This window comes from Homalodisca vitripennis, chromosome 5, assembly GCF_021130785.1.
Source record: "Homalodisca vitripennis isolate AUS2020 chromosome 5, UT_GWSS_2.1, whole genome shotgun sequence".
In the NCBI taxonomy this organism is placed as follows: domain Eukaryota; kingdom Metazoa; phylum Arthropoda; class Insecta; order Hemiptera; family Cicadellidae; genus Homalodisca; species Homalodisca vitripennis.
Genome location: NC_060211.1, coordinates 16,548,763 through 16,564,944, shown reverse-complemented (window position 1 = coordinate 16,564,944; position 16,182 = coordinate 16,548,763). Strand labels below are relative to the sequence as shown.

Sequence of the window (16,182 nt, the reverse complement as noted above, 5' to 3'; positions counted from 1 at the left end):
GACAACCTAAAAAGCAAGTTTAGTAATTCTATCCAAAGAATACGATATTTTTGAATCTTGAAAGCCTTGTTAACACGAAGGATAACCTTAGTTAGTCTAGAGTTACCTAAGACAATGCGTTATAATTAAAGAATTTATTTATTGAGGAAAAATGTTTTACAGTACCCTACGTGTTATTCAAAGCCCTAAATTTATACACAAAACTTATACTTGACTATATAGTTTTCTAAAAATATACTGACATGATAAACTGACATTTCTATAACATATAATTATGTAATAGATTAAATATTCATTCATGGCAATGCAGCTGTTCTCGTATTTCATAAATATATAAGTACGTCCAAAGTATTATTTTCAGTAACGCTCGTTTTTCGTACTAAACAAAACATTGACGGTAATTAAAAGTGATCAGCTGGTATTATAGTATTACTTTCATATTTTTCATACGTAGAAAATTGAATTTAAACAGTTATTCCGTGAAATTAAAGCCCAGCGAGCCATATTATAAAGTTTTAAGTATTCACTATTCAATAACCGGCAACTAAGCTACGTTCTTTTAATTATTTTCTAGGAAGTGAATATTGCAAGTTAAACAACACTTTTAAATCGTTCTAATGAACAGACTAATACAAAAAACTGCATTACAAGTGGTATTGATGCCATACTCAAACATTTAGATTACATGGAATTACAGTTACAGTGCATGCTTGTTTACTGATCTGTTAATTTTGCTTCTTTTGATTCCAACACTTGGTACCCCATTACATTTAGGTTAAATTACTACAAATTTCTATGTTTTTATTTCTAATAAATAGTAGATTGCATGCATCTAAATAAATATACATGTTGGTTTACAGGATTAGAACTCTTAGTCTTTGAGTTTCAAACACTTCTCTGGTAGATAGTGTTCTGGGAAGTTTTGTAGAATTAGCTCACACTGTAGTACTGAATTCTTAAAATATTGGTTCGAATAGCTATTAACTCCGAAACAATAAATTTTACTATCAATATTTTTACTAAAATATGCTTAGCCTTCGATTCGACTATATATTAAACGGTAGGATTAAATTCTAAAATTTTTATTTTTCAATTTATTTCAAGCCGTATTCGCAGTTAATACAGATTTTTTGATAGGCAAGCCGCAGATTATAACTGGAGGTTGAATGGACTAAAATGTTCATTAAAGTCAATTTCTTGCTAAGATTCCAAAACTTCATTTAAAAGTTCAAAGCTCTCCTCTCCTCGGGGTTGAACTGGTGTCATTTCCCCTTCTCTAGCCCACAACGTCCTCCTCAACGTATTTGTGTATCTATAAAACCTCTACTTTCCAATAAACAATAAGTGCAAAAAATCAGTTCTTTCAAGCATTTATATGTCTTGAAAATAGCCAAATAAGCAACTGAACAGAATATATTTTGTATTATAAACTACTTTTATTTTATACACTCGTTGCCAAGTTTCTTTGTTATTTTCATACATCATTTAACTTATTTAGTTAATGTTAATTTCCGTAGTTTATTTGCTGTTGCTAATCTTGTGTTATTTTAACCCTTGTCAAATAAATTAAAATGAAACATTTGTATTATTTAGACTGTTTCTAGCTAATTCCTCGCATAAATTAATCGAAAACCCCTTCCAAAGGATTCTGGATAAAGTCAAACATACAAACCTCCCTCCGATAGTTTTGAAATGGAAAAACTGCTTTTTAAGGACACACTGTATAGAGAGTTGTATTATCTAACAATCCCATTTGTATTATATTCGTACCATCCAGAGTGTACATATTCCTGTCGTACACTTAATATGAGTCTGTAATAATAAGTACAAAACCTACAGTATTTATTTATATCTTACGTCTCAGGTCAGATATATATATATATATATATATATATATATATATATATATCTTATTAATAAATATTGTCTTTATTCATTCCCTTTCTACGCTTGAGAATGTTTTGTGATATACACACTTAATTAAACAGTAAATGAATATTTAACTTTACATTTTTTTGTAACTGCCCTCCCTCAAACTCTACGGAGTTATTGGTTGATGCTAACTAAGCTACTAACTTTGTGAGCAAATAATTTGTTTGTTTCACTACAAGATTAATCAAAACCCGTGTTACTATGCATTTATATATTTACCACAGGAAGACATTGTTGAATGATAGAATGATTGCACTAATAGAGATTTTATAAACATTAAAATGTGTGCAAAAGTAAATTACAATATCAGTTTACAGGTACTGGTGAAAAAATATACTATAGGCCCTGGTAAACTTAACAGCTGTTTAAGATAAATTTTATGTTCATAAAATTATAAAGTTAAAGCTACTTTATGCAATGAATTCAATTTATTACAAGTCACGTTGTCAGTATACTACTGAGCTAATAGAAGCTACTTTGGATGTGGTTCTTAGAACTTTTACAGACAGCACAAATAACAGACATTTAAGTTTTCAATGCTTGGACTCATAAGAAAATGTAAAACACAAACTTTGTCTAGTTGTATAAAATTTTTATAAATGTTGGGACCAGTCGGAACCGGAAAACATAGATAGCTATTCTTAATTACAACGTAAAAAGAGCACAAAATGCGATTAAGCATTAATTTAAAAACAAGCCGTATACGGTATGAAGTGGCTTTCAGCTATTTTTAGCTGAGGAATTAAACCATATTTTAAATAGTTCTTACCTCTCTAATGATATTAGATCAGTAACATTTCTGTTGCAGAGTGACGAGAATATAAACAGTAACAATAATACATTAAAGATTTAACAAAACTACCACGATAAGAATTACATATTATCGCACTCAACTTCATGTTACTCGCGTACATAACCACTCAATATAGAACCTCAGTAAAGTTCATATAATTGTGACGTAACACGTTGAGGTAAACATTCCAGAGTGTACTGTACCTGCAGTGCTGTTAGGTAAACACTGTATCGATTGTGTTGTTTGCTCATAAATTTAGATCAGTGTGAACCTATGTGCGAGGTACTAACTGTAAACTGACGATCACTCCAGCACAAGTTCAACACTATCTGTCTTTGGGGTATTACACGGGTTTAATCTTGTCGAATAGCAAAGTCCTACTCAGCCAATGTCGAACTCAAAACTAAAAGCTGTGTTGCGAAAAGCTTCCATTCACACTCCCACCCCCAGGAATCAAAATTTCGTGGTTCAATTTCTTGAAGCTAAAACTCTGACTGTATTGGCCGAGCGTTAGAAAAAGAGGGACTATAAAAGTAACATTTCTGTGTCTCTGTCTGTCATTTTTGTATGTCCGTAAGATATCTCGAGAACGAATTAACCTATAGCCTGAATCTTCATTTCTGTATAAGCAACATCGAAATCTATGATGGTGCATGTCACTCCATGAAATTTAGCTCAGCTTTAGCCAACATTACATTGGTCTTACATGCAATAACGATGACAACGAGAAAATTAGAAAATCACAGAATAAATGTATTTTAAACAGTCTGAGCACATAAAAATTACACTTCAACATTTTATATAGTTACGAATGTAACATAATAAAATAGCGTTGCAAGCAACTTCAGAGAAGTCTGTTACGAGGCAGGTGGTGTACTCCTTCCTTGTTCTAGAATGAAAAACATGTTTTATCCTGTTCTTTAATGTCTAAATAAAATAAAACCTTCTAGATTCAATAAGTACAAAATTTAATATTTACATTAATTACATATGTATAATTATCAATAATTAGTTACAAACATTTTGTATCATTTACTTCCTTAACTCTGGTTTTATGAATTGTATCATTAATTATAGTATCCATGTCAAGGACGATGACAATTAGATAAAGTTTTGAAACTGCATTTTGCTATATTAGTTTTTAAATCAATATTACGAAGCATTGTGCATATGAGTTTAGATCTTATGTCCATAACGGTCCATAACGTTTTCAGTTGTAAATCATTCGCAAATTTGTTTTACTAAAATAAAACTTTAACGTTATATCATCTGCATATTGAATTAAACTTCAAAATCGTAGGATGAATTGCAATTATCATCAAACAATATAAATAATATGGAATTAGGAATCGATCCCTGATGGGCACCAAATTATAATTTCATTGGAAATATTACTTTGACATAAACTGCTATTTCTTGAATGCACCTGTATTAGCTAGGTATGTGGCACTCCATGTATACCATAGCTTTGAAGAATGATCGAAAGGATCGGGTGATTTATACAATCAAACTATAGACCTAGGAAGATGCCAATTGTATGCTGTTGTTTTCCAATCCTTTAATTAAACGATTGGAAAACAACTAATTGCTGTGTTTGGGTTTGCTTGTCGTAAGTCCATTAAGAGTGATTACTTTCATTGCCTAAACCCAAATTGAAGCCTTGATAAGATTTTGTATTTTTCTATATATGCCAAACAACCAATCAAAAATAACTTTTCTAAAGTTATGCTAAGTACAGGTAAAATAGAAACAGGACGGTATCTTCCACCGAATTTCCCTTCTTGAATATTTGAATCGCTTTTGAGTATTTTAGGGATCAAAGAAAACTCTTGTTTGAAGAAAACAAATTGCTTAAGATAATTGATCTTGCGTGGAATGCAATACGTTACATTTAATGACAAACTCGCCGTAAATATTACAGTAAGTATATGCCTTAGTTTTGTTTGATATTAACTTTTTAGAAACAACAAGTCAAAGACAGAGAACTGTAAAGATGAAACATTTCTCAAGGACAGTCTCTGAGACTTATGTATGCCACTCACGTCGCGAACTTATGGAACTTCCTCTTGCTCAGTAGAATGTTCTAACTCAATCCAAATATATACTTTGAAGTCACCTTGTAGTAGTTCATAGCTCCCTATGCCGTGCCAGACTCCATACGTGACAAAGCTATTCTATAACTAGCTTACAGCAAACTTGTACCTAACTAATACTACATAGCTGACTGATACTTTGGGCCATATTAATTATGTAGCAGAACAATGATGAATTAAATAATTTATCATTACTGGTCGAAGAGTATAACGCATAAAAATGGGAAATAGCTGAAAAATAACACAGTAAATATGCACTCTAACTTTCTTATTGTGTCGAAACTCTGTATCCATTCATGTATTACGTTCCTTTTTTTGTTTTATGTGTTATTTGGAATGGCCCCGCCCACCACGAGGACGGCTGTTTTGGAGACAGTTTGGTAAGCTCTCGCGATCCGCGATCGCCCTTTTTCTCTTTACTTCCGCCATCTTCTGCCTGTAGCACTAGCGTACAGCGTCTTTCTATATCTCGCACCAGTCCAGGAGCACGGAGTGCGTGACCAACATGAGCAGCCGCCGCTTATTCGCCACAAGTCCACCAAAAAGTTTTATCAATAGGATCACAGAAGCGGTAAAAACCTTCACCTTTTTTGCCACGTCACGTCGTAGACTTGGCTGTACTCCCTGAACGTGAGCTTGGTATCAAACACAACGCCGAGATACTTCACAAAGCTTTTTTTCTCGATAATCTTCCGGTCCACCCGGACCTGTTAATCCACCGTCTGGTGAGAAGTACGACATTGGTCTTCTACGAAGTCAGAGCCATCCGTCCAGGCAAGCACTCGCAGCATAAAGGTCTTCGCAGTGACGACTGTGGCAATATAATCCTCGTATCCCATGAGGAAGCTCCCTTCAGTCATTTCAATCTGAAGAATTCCATCGTAGGCGATGTTCCACAGTTCCGGTCCCACAATCGCGCTGCGCAGCTCCTGCCGTGATCTCTCTCTAGTACGTTAGCAATCCTGTAAGTCAACCGCCCACACCTGAGACAGCCTTTAAGCACGAGGTAAGGAGGGACTAGGAAATCATCCCGCACGCAGAGCATTCTGCATTTCAGCCCACCTGGCTGAATTGAATGCGTTTCGCACGTCCAGCATGGCCAGCATATTAAGGTTTTGTGTTTTGTGTGGACTGATTGCACAATGTGTTTCTTCACCATTTCCCCCAGCGCAAAGATCAGTTGGAATGCCAACAGCCAACAACACGCGTCGCGCTTCCAGACACTGGGAATTCGCCTGTGAAATCGGGAGTCACGGACATCATGCCTTCAGTTGACTCTTTCTGCTGAGGATGCTGACTCGGAGTATGGTTCTGACAAGAGGATACCAGTTCTCATTAACGAACGTTTTTTAGATGTAAGCCAGCAAGTAGAGGTAACCAACCTTGTTTAGTTAATGTCCCGATTCTAGATTGTGAATGTTTCTGGTATTAATGTCTCAGTCCGTAGAAATGTTCAAAACAACAAACTCAAAATTCTTCACCTAAATATTCAATATTTACGTCAAAAAATCGATGAAGTGGAGGTATTATTGGCTACCGAAAATCCGGATATTGTTTCATTTACCGAACATGGTCTGAAAACCGATGAAATAAAAAATGTGATGTTTTGATAATTACACGCTGGTATGCTCATATTGTAGAAGGAGTTCGTAAATCAGGAGGTGTTGTCATATTTTGTAAACGTGACATATCCTCTGAAGTAATCGATCTCTCTCATCTTTTAGAAGACATGAACATGGAAGTTTGTGGTGGGGCTAAATTCACTTTGAAACAATCATTTACTTTCAATATTATTGGATTATATCGCTCCCTAACGGAAGCAAAAACGTCTTTTTTAACAAATCGGTAGAACTTTTTTGAGCAACTAAGTAGAAAGAACAATCTGATGATCCTTGGAGACTTCAATATTGATTGGTTGGACCATTCAGTAGCTCTCCAGGACATGAAAGACCTTTTACCTTGTTACGGTCTGAGACAACTAGTTAGCTCTCCCACTCGTGAGGACTTGGTCTCTGGCAGGCAGTCATTGCTGGACTGGGTGGTGACTGACATGCCGGAGGGGAGGGTGGCTGTTGAAGGTGTTCGGACAGACTTTCTGACCACTTTGCTCAGCTCGTCTCGGTATTTGGCACCGTCGGGTCGGTCGTTGCCAACACACGTCCTAACCGTCAGTTAACCTCAAATAACATTTGCTTGTTGAACCTCATGTTATCCAGGGAGCCGTGGAATGACATAAATCAGTTCCTGCCATGCAGATAATACATTTGATAGATTTTTACAAACTTTTAGTTATAATTTTGAAGTCGCTTGTCCTAAGAAAATGAGTTAAATTAAAACCTAATCACAATAATAAAAAAGTGGATTACTAAAGGTATAGTAACTTCAAGCAAAACACTAAAATCTTTACATTTCAATTTAAGAATAAGCCCAACACAAGAGAAAAAGAATCATTATAAATGCTATAAGAAGCTTTACTCTAAAGTTATAAAAAATGCTAAGTCCAAATATATTTTGAAACACTCTCTTATCTTCCAATAAAAGCAAAAGACGCTTTGGAAACTCATCAAGCCGAATGTAAGTAAAGGTTTGAGTTCGAATTCTGAATTTGAAATTGAGATTGAGGGACGTGTGGTAAAGAACAAGCAAGAAATTTTGTGACTCATTTAATAGACATTTCACGACAGTGGGTGAAAATTTGAGTAAAAATCGGCACGAACCTCCTTTAACAGTTCCAGGTGCAGAACTACCTGCATGATAATCCAGTATCGATGCACCCGGTGACTCCGGGGGAGGTGGTCTCTGCTGTGAAGAGGTTGAAAAACAAAACATCCTCTGGTATTGACGGTATACCAAGTAAAGTAATAAAATCTTGCATTCAAATCATAAGCCAACCTTTGTCTAACATAGTTTCAGCTTCTTTTCGGACAGGGCCGGTTCCTCGGGCACTGAAGAGCACAGTTGCGATTCCAATACACAAGGGGGGGGGCATTGTAATACTCTGGATTCTTATCGTCCCATTTCTCAAATTTTCTACCTTTATTAAGGTCTTCGAGCTAATTTTTCTTGGCCGATTAAATTTTTTCTTGAGTTCGAATGAACTTCTACATAAGAAAACAATTTGGATTCACGACGGGTAAAAGTACCGGAGAGGCAATAAGTTTTTTCGTGTCGGATATTGTGACCGAGCTGGATCAAAATCGGCGGACTGTGGGGGTTATGATGGATTTGACAAAAGCGTTCGACTGTGTCGGTCACCCACAGCTTCTGGAGTGTCTAAGGTGTCTCGGTCTGGGGCGCTTGGCTCTACAGTGGTTGAACTCTTACCTAACTCAGAGAGAGCAGTGTGTGCAGGTTCGAGGGTTAGTCGTTCATCGTGGCTCCAGTCAATTTTGGTGTCCCTCAGGGTTCGATCTTGGGACCAGTACTCTACAACCTGTATGTAAACAACTTACCCCCAAGCGATCCCACATAACCAGCTTGTTATGTACGCTGATGACATAGCCCTCGGGTTTTCTAGCGGGACAGTCGAGGACTTAGAAATTAATAGTCATATAGTTTTGACACAGCTGTACCAATTTTTAAATAATTTAAATTTTGCATTTGAACTTCAAAAAGACAGTTTTTTTGGAATTTTCAAAACGTATGAAAGATAATTCACCTATTATATTCTAATTAATAATTCAGTAGTACAACAAAGAAGGTGTGTCAAATATTTGGGGTACAAATAGATTGATGACCTCAGCTGGCGTACTCATATCAACTGTGTATGCCAGTCGCTGTCTTCGACTGTTTTCCTAATGTCCCAACTTGCCAAATACCGTAACAAGTTTCTTCTTAAACTTGTATAATGCTCTCTCGTTGAGTCTCGCTTGAGATATGGCCTGCTGGTCTGGGGCTCAGCCACACTAGCACAAATTAATAGAGTGTTTTGTGTTGCAAAAGCGTGCTGTTCGTGTACTCGCTGGACTGAAAAAAAAACGAGAATCGTGCAAAATTGCTTTTAAAGAATTGAACCTCTTAACGCTACCGTCATTGTATATTTTTTGAAACAATAATGTTTGCAAAATTTAACAGTGTAGCAGTTACTGATGGATCCGCAGTACACGAGCACAACACCGGGCTCGAGTAAAACCTCCGCCAAACTCCACACCATACCGTTTGGGCAGCGAGTTTACCGCACAATGTCGGTGCCAGGTGCTTTTGGAGACTTCCCTGAACCGCTGAAAGTGCATCCAAAATAAGGAAGAATTTTAAAAGAAAAATTAAAGGAGCATTTAGTGACGGGTTGTTTTTACACGGTGAGAGAGAGTTTCTAGTATAATAATGTTTTTTTTTTTGTTTTGTTTTTTCTTGCACTATTAGTTGGAATTTGTAAACTTATTTTTAATCGGGCATAAACTAACAAGTGTGTAAAGTAGTGACTCGTTTTAAATTTTAAGTTTTTTTTACAATAATTATAATTATTTAGACTAATAAAAAAATATTTAGTATAATATTTACTGTTGTATAACCATTGTATTTTTTTTATTGTTTTACTTTATAACCTATGTATATACAGCATGTACTTGACTCTGTCATACAAGAAAAGTTGTCTTACGACATTAAAGGAATTTGAATTTGAATATGACCAGCGATTGGTGTTTCGCACCTCAAACCATACCATACCAGCCATCAAGACTTAAATCTCTGCCATAGAATTTGCCTATTTCCAATCAAGCTGTAGCTTGATCAGTATTAAAGTCAGCCCTAAAATTTTCCTACGGTAAATATGATTTTATCTCTCCTTCTTTAGATTGCAGTATTTATAACATAATATTTATATTTAACATTTATAAACTACTAGAGGACTGTAAATAAATTTAGATTTTATGGAACTAAACTCCACGCTAAAGTTAAACTGGTCCCTTCACCATCGAATTTACCACCTCGATCATGAGAACGACTCAGAAAATAAATGTAAAATTTATTTAATTTTATAGACTTATTTTAATATTTTTATTCTTTTTTATACTTTAGATATAATATCTTTTCTTTTCTTTAAAGATAGAGAATTTTAAAGATATAACATTTGTCTCAAGGACAGTCAAGGACTTACGTATGCCCGCTCACGTCGCGAACTTATGGAACTTCCTCTTGCTCAGTAGAATGTTCTAACTCAATCCAAATATATACTTTGAAGTGGCCTTGTAGTAGTTCATAGCGCCCTAGACCGTCTTAGACGCCACACGTGTCAAAGTTATTCTATCACAGTTTGATAGTTCTATAACTAGCTTACAGCAAACTTGCACTAACTAATACTATATAAACCTCCTTAATTGATGCCTGAGGCAGTATTAATAATCTACTAGTGATATAATACTGGATCGGATATCCTAACTAGGCGAATGCACAACTCTTTAAAATATGAACTGGCCAGAAGTCAATATATACAATCTAACTTTTTGTACGAATAAAAGATAAATCCTTCACGTATCACATTTTATTTTTTTGTATTTTTGGTAAATAATTTCTGATTAATTTGAAAATTTTAAATTGCATAGTACTAATTTAGCAAAAACATGGTACTACTGAGATTTTATCTTGTTTAATAAAATAGAAATCATTTTATAAATTAGCGTTCGTTATTAGGTGATTAGCGTCTTTGTGACAAGTTAGATACAAGATACAAACACGTATATTTTCCATTTAATTTACATACGGAATTACAAACATTAATTTAAGGAATTACTCACTGCACAGACTAGAGGTGTATATACTAATTATACATATTAGTTTTTAAACTGCATTGAAATAAGTTAAGTTGTTTTATATTTAATAATAATAAACTTAGGTGAAATTAATATTAAATTTATATTAATTTGCAAGCATATACTTAATATTGAAAATCAATACAAAACAGTTAAGACTATGTCAAATCAAAGTTAACCGTGGATTTTAAAAGTTTATAAACAATCAATCTAAAAAGGCAATAAACATACGAGGTTTATTAGCACGAATGAAGAGACTAAATCAAATTCTAAAGATCTAAAACTATGAACAAAAAATTGAAAAACCTAATGGAGAGAGAAATTATTAAATGAAATGGAATTAAATGTTGATTGTACGGAGATTGTATTAGCATCTCTGCAGGAGCAGCACCGATACACTACAGTTACTCATTGAAGTAAAGTACTAAGTAAGGATACTTCAGCAGCCAGTCCAGTAAGGATTCCACTCTAACATCAAGGAAATTCCATCACACAAAAGAGATGCAATACCCAACATCAAAGTATGTAATAATGCAATTTAAGCTTATTAAGGATGCATTATACTGTAGCTATTTAATCATTAGTTAATAAAAAATCACCAATGCTTGTCCTGAACAGTAAGTGAGATAGTGAAGATGTACGTATGACACTGTATTAGTAATATGGACACTGTCCGAATATATTTTTGTAATTATATGAGTCCATCTTATAGACGGAGAAAGAATATATTCTACACCAGAGATTGTTATTGTAAATATATTCCTTTTGCTATTCGGTGGCAGTATTGGAACTGTACTAAAAGTTCAAAACAAGATGAGGCGCTGATTCCGTTATTATATTCATCCCAATATTGCATCGATTGTTGTACCAGGAAGCATAAAAATCGTAACTTATCATGCAACATCCTTGACTGGTTGAGCGTTAGCGAGCATTTTTACATTGGTGCATTTTAGTACGTAAAAGTGTAAGAGTCGGTGACAAGATATGATTTCAGCGCACTCTTGCATTCAAGTAACCTCCCTAGCTCACCGGAACTCTCATTACTCGAACATTACCATCAAACCTGATATAATGAAAAAATATGTAAATGTATCATTTCTACAGATATCATTTTGTAGAATTTTCCAATGTTCAGTCACAGAGAGTTCCTTTGAATAAGGGGGTTCCCCAGGGATCTATCCTTGGACCTGTACTATTCTTAGTTTATGTGAATGATCTTGAACTATCAATTCAGAATGCAAATATAGTCCAATATGCGGATGACACGCCTCTCTGCGTCAGAGAAAAATCAAATACCGCTCTTGAAATTGAAACTTTTATTGAACTGAATTCTTTTATTCACTATTTCTCGGACTTAAATCTTAAGACAAATAATACCAAAAAAATTATACAAGTTTTTGTCTCCAACAAATTCACGAAATTCGGCCCATTACCTTGGTAGATGACACCCTTTTAGAGGAAGTGGAATCCACTCGATTTTTATGAATATATCTCGATAGAGGATTAACTTGGACCGATCATGTTGAGCATGTATGTGCAAAGGTTGCTTCAGGCGTTTTTGCCCTGAGGAATTTGGCACAGGTTTGATCGTTTGACGTTCTAAGGATGGCCTATATTGGCCTTTTATATCCCTATTTGACCTACGGCATACGCCTTTGGGGTGGATGTGCCAGGATGAGATTCAACAGAGTTTCCAGGCTTCAGAGAAAAGTCATTAGAATTATGTGCACATTGAATCCAAGAGAGTCGTGCCACGATGCTTTCAGGGAGAATGGTTTTCTGACTTTTCCCTGCCTCTATATCTTTAATGTAGCTCTCTCTGTATTGCCGATTCCGATGTGAGTTAATGCGGGGCAGAGACGTCCACAGGTATGATACTAGAGGTGGGGACAGCTACAGGATACAACATCATAGAACACTGGCATCTGAACAACTTCGTTCACAAGCTGGTGTCAGATTAATTAATCATCTCTCTGAGAACAAAAGAAATGTCAACAACCCAACCCTGTTTAAAGCTCGATTAAAGGAAATTTTAGTGTCTGAAGTGTTTTACTCTGTAGATTAGTTCATGTTACGCCGCTGGGACCACTAATTTTTCGTAACTTAGTACGGATTTTTAAGCCATGTATGAATGAGAGAGAGAATTTAATTTAATGTATGTATCCGTGCAATGAATGAATCTTAGAATAGCAAACTGCATGATTTTTAGCTTTATTAATTGATGTTTGCAAATGCAATGGTATAATTTTTTCAAAGCAATAAAAACATGATTGATTGATTGATTGATAATGTGACAAGTTATCTAGAGACAGATAAAATCCGTAGCCTTTAAATGTTGCTTGCAAATTCATGTATACATAAACTAGAATGAGTTCCATGGTGATACATGTCCATTCATGTAATTTGACTGAGCATTGAAGCCTACATCACTCAGTAGGGTGGACCTTTTGTCTGCCGGGGGAATGTAACAATTTCATTCTGTATGATTGCATGTCTGACTCCAGGCCATCTCAATAATGAGAAAGCTATGAACATTAAACTTTGCTTGCAATATCAGCAAAGCCTGTTACGTGACACGCTGTACAGCGTACTCCTACCCTGCATATTAATTAATGTTATAACCAATAACTAGTATGAAATGTTAATAAATGTCATGATGCTTTTAATGCCAGAATTAATCTAAGTAAAGACGCCATAAATCTGTAAAACAATCACTTATATGATGTTTTGCCTGTAACATAAATCAACGAGGTTCTATGTTAAATAACAATTTTTTGTTTCTAACCATTCACTACTGTTGTGGTGTCTTTCCAGTCTATCGTGTAATTGGGTTTTTTCCGAATAAAGGGCACCTGAAATTTTATCGTGGGTCTTTTCGAGGAAAAATTTCTCTACCTCTTCCATAATACAATTGATGGAGGAAACCGTCACATTTTGATTATAAAAAAGTTCATTGCATTTAGTTTAATATTTTTGATGCTGATATAACTGTCTCTCTTCAAAGTTCTGGTGAAGGAGAAAATATTTTTACTGCACTGATGCTGTACCTTACATTGGTCAATAATAATACTATTGATATAATAGGAAAGTATTTGCTTTCTCCGAAAATTTTTCGCGACATTCTTGAATACTAATCACAGCAGAATAATTAAACATCTTCCAAAATAGAGAGTAGTAACTGAAGTCCATCCATAATACACGGTGCAGTTCCATAGTCCTAATAATTGTTTTGACAATACAATTAATGGCTTGCATGGTACTCGAGGCTGTACACATTTCATAGATGGAATTATGTCGTCTGACTGTCGCTAAAGTCTCTAGTTCCAAACGTAAATTGAAACATCAAAAACAGTTTACTGAACACCCTAGGGCTAGTATCCATAACGTCATTGAATGTATATTGTTTCGATATCTTTGGTAAAACATGACAATGATCCTATGACCAATGTAACTCCATTGTATATTGAGAATATTAAAATTAACATTGAAGCTTAAACTATATATTACGATTTCGGACATTTGCCATCGTCATATAGTACGAAAAGAGTATAACACAGCGTTTCGAGAATTTAAATCTACCCCCTTCTTCAGGTTTAAAAACCCTAATTCATTAATTAACTAATAATAGAGGCTGTGGACTGCAACTGAAAGTTGTATACAGGGTGTTTCAATAAACAACCTGGCCTTTATTTGAACTGTTTGACATAAAGCGTTTGAATAAACTGTAACATTAATAAATCCCATGCAGCAAAAGTTGCAAAATTGTTTTTTCCACATTTAAAACACAGAGTGTGTCCGAAATAATGGTCGCAGGTTCAAATCTTGAAAATTTCAAATAGCAAAATAGATCATTAGGCATATAGTTTTAGAGGTCTTTGAACGCTGAAAATTTTGATACAAAACTTTTGGAATCATATTGTGTTTTCAAAATTGCAGGAATTTTTTTACCTTGGAATTTTGTATTTAAATTTTCGACCCTCTTGGACTGATGTTTTATGTTGAAAAAGTCCAAATAAGCTTTTGAACGGTATGTTGCTTGACCTTTTGCAAGGTTTTCTTACAGCACAATAAATATCAAATTTGAAAAACTTTGTAGTCCCGTAACCAACTCATTTAAAGTTAGAACATAGGTCATATGGTACATCAAATTAAAGGTAATTTTGCGAACTTCGTCATTGAGATTTACTAGGGTTATATTGTATTGCATCGCTCTATATCAAACGTTTCAATCACAGTTGATTGCGTCCGGGTGGTCTGAAACACCCTGTATGTCAACAAGACGGACGGCTGAAGTTCAGTCTGGAGAGAATACTCGTAAACCCAAGCGATGGCACTGAACAGGAAACCATGAGTACAAATAACACGTTGCTCCCGAACTAGCGAAGTTGGAAGCTCCTAGAAGCTCTCAGGTGGCGGGAGATGCCAGAATGAAAGCCTTCAGAGGCTGGGAGATCCTCAAAATCGGAAACTCTCAAAGATCGAGGATATTGGAAAATACTGCAGGTTACGAACACCCTCAGATCGGTATATACCATAATATTGTAGCCGGAAGCTCTCATAAATGAGACCAGAAATTTTCAGTTTTTGGGACTTCTCAGATACTATGGTATTTCAAATTTAGAAAGCATCTTGAAGAACCTTTTAATCACAGAAATATATCAGTGGAACTTCCTTGACTTTTTGAACCTCACCAAGGCCACGAACCCAATCCCGATGTGCGAAACTTTTTCAGGGAGTAGACGTTGGAACCTTTGGAATGTTAGAGCCTTTCAGGTGTTATGAACTTCCAGAGACTGGGAGTTGTCACAGACCTAAAACATTCAATTTGAAAGATCTTGGTGAACTTCCATATACCAAAAATGCCTAAAGACCAAGATTTCTTCAATTCTAGATACTTTCGGATAAAGCTGTCAGAGAATTATCTTAGGCTGAAAGCTTACTGGAATTGAAACATCCCTGAGCACGTCAAAAATAATTCCGCGATGCTAAAGCCGATGACTTGTATAAAACTGGAATTACCGGTTATCTGTAATGTACTAAATTAAAATTCATTTAGAAATCGTAAGGTTAGACTAGGTAGCAGCTTCTTGAGAGCTAGTGAATAGAACATTACAGATATCCAAAGGATGACCTCTCATGAAGCCTTTTGTCTAAGGACTGGGAACTCTTTAGGCTGTTTATGGTTTCCTAAGCCAAAAGCTATTGGAAAGAGCAAAATGTAAGGAGAACTTCTAGAAGAAAAGAGATTAAACGTGCTACAAGTTCAAAGCTTTTAGAATAAGAAACTGAAAGGCGGAAGCATGCAGGGGTGAAAATTTAAAGGGACCGGAATCTCCTACAGAGACGCTCTCAGAGTTTTGCAGCTTTCAGAGGTCAAGACGATCCACATTTCGTAAGTTTTCACAGGTGTGCTATTTTCTTGAATCTAAGGCTAAATTTAAAGGCTTAAAAATATTCAAAGAAAATAGATAGGCTACATACAAATTTGGCCACTTTTCTACAAGTGTTATCAACAACTGGAATCCCGAATATACCATAGTTGGTATAAAATGACTGCATTTTTGTCTCTTTCATTGGATTCTACTGGATTAGAAAAAGTTAAATAATAAAGCTAGCA

The 16,182-nt window shown here is 35.2% G+C and overlaps 1 protein-coding gene across 1 annotated transcript; it reads left to right on the top strand.

Moving 5' to 3' along the window:
• The first annotated feature begins 7,911 nt into the window (after positions 1-7,911).
• On the top strand, positions 7,912-8,319 carry LOC124363366. The gene has a single exon (XM_046818616.1). It carries the CDS (start codon positions 7,912-7,914, stop codon positions 8,317-8,319), a length of 408 nt encoding a protein of 135 aa, XP_046674572.1.
• Positions 8,320-16,182: the final 7,863 nt, after the last annotated feature.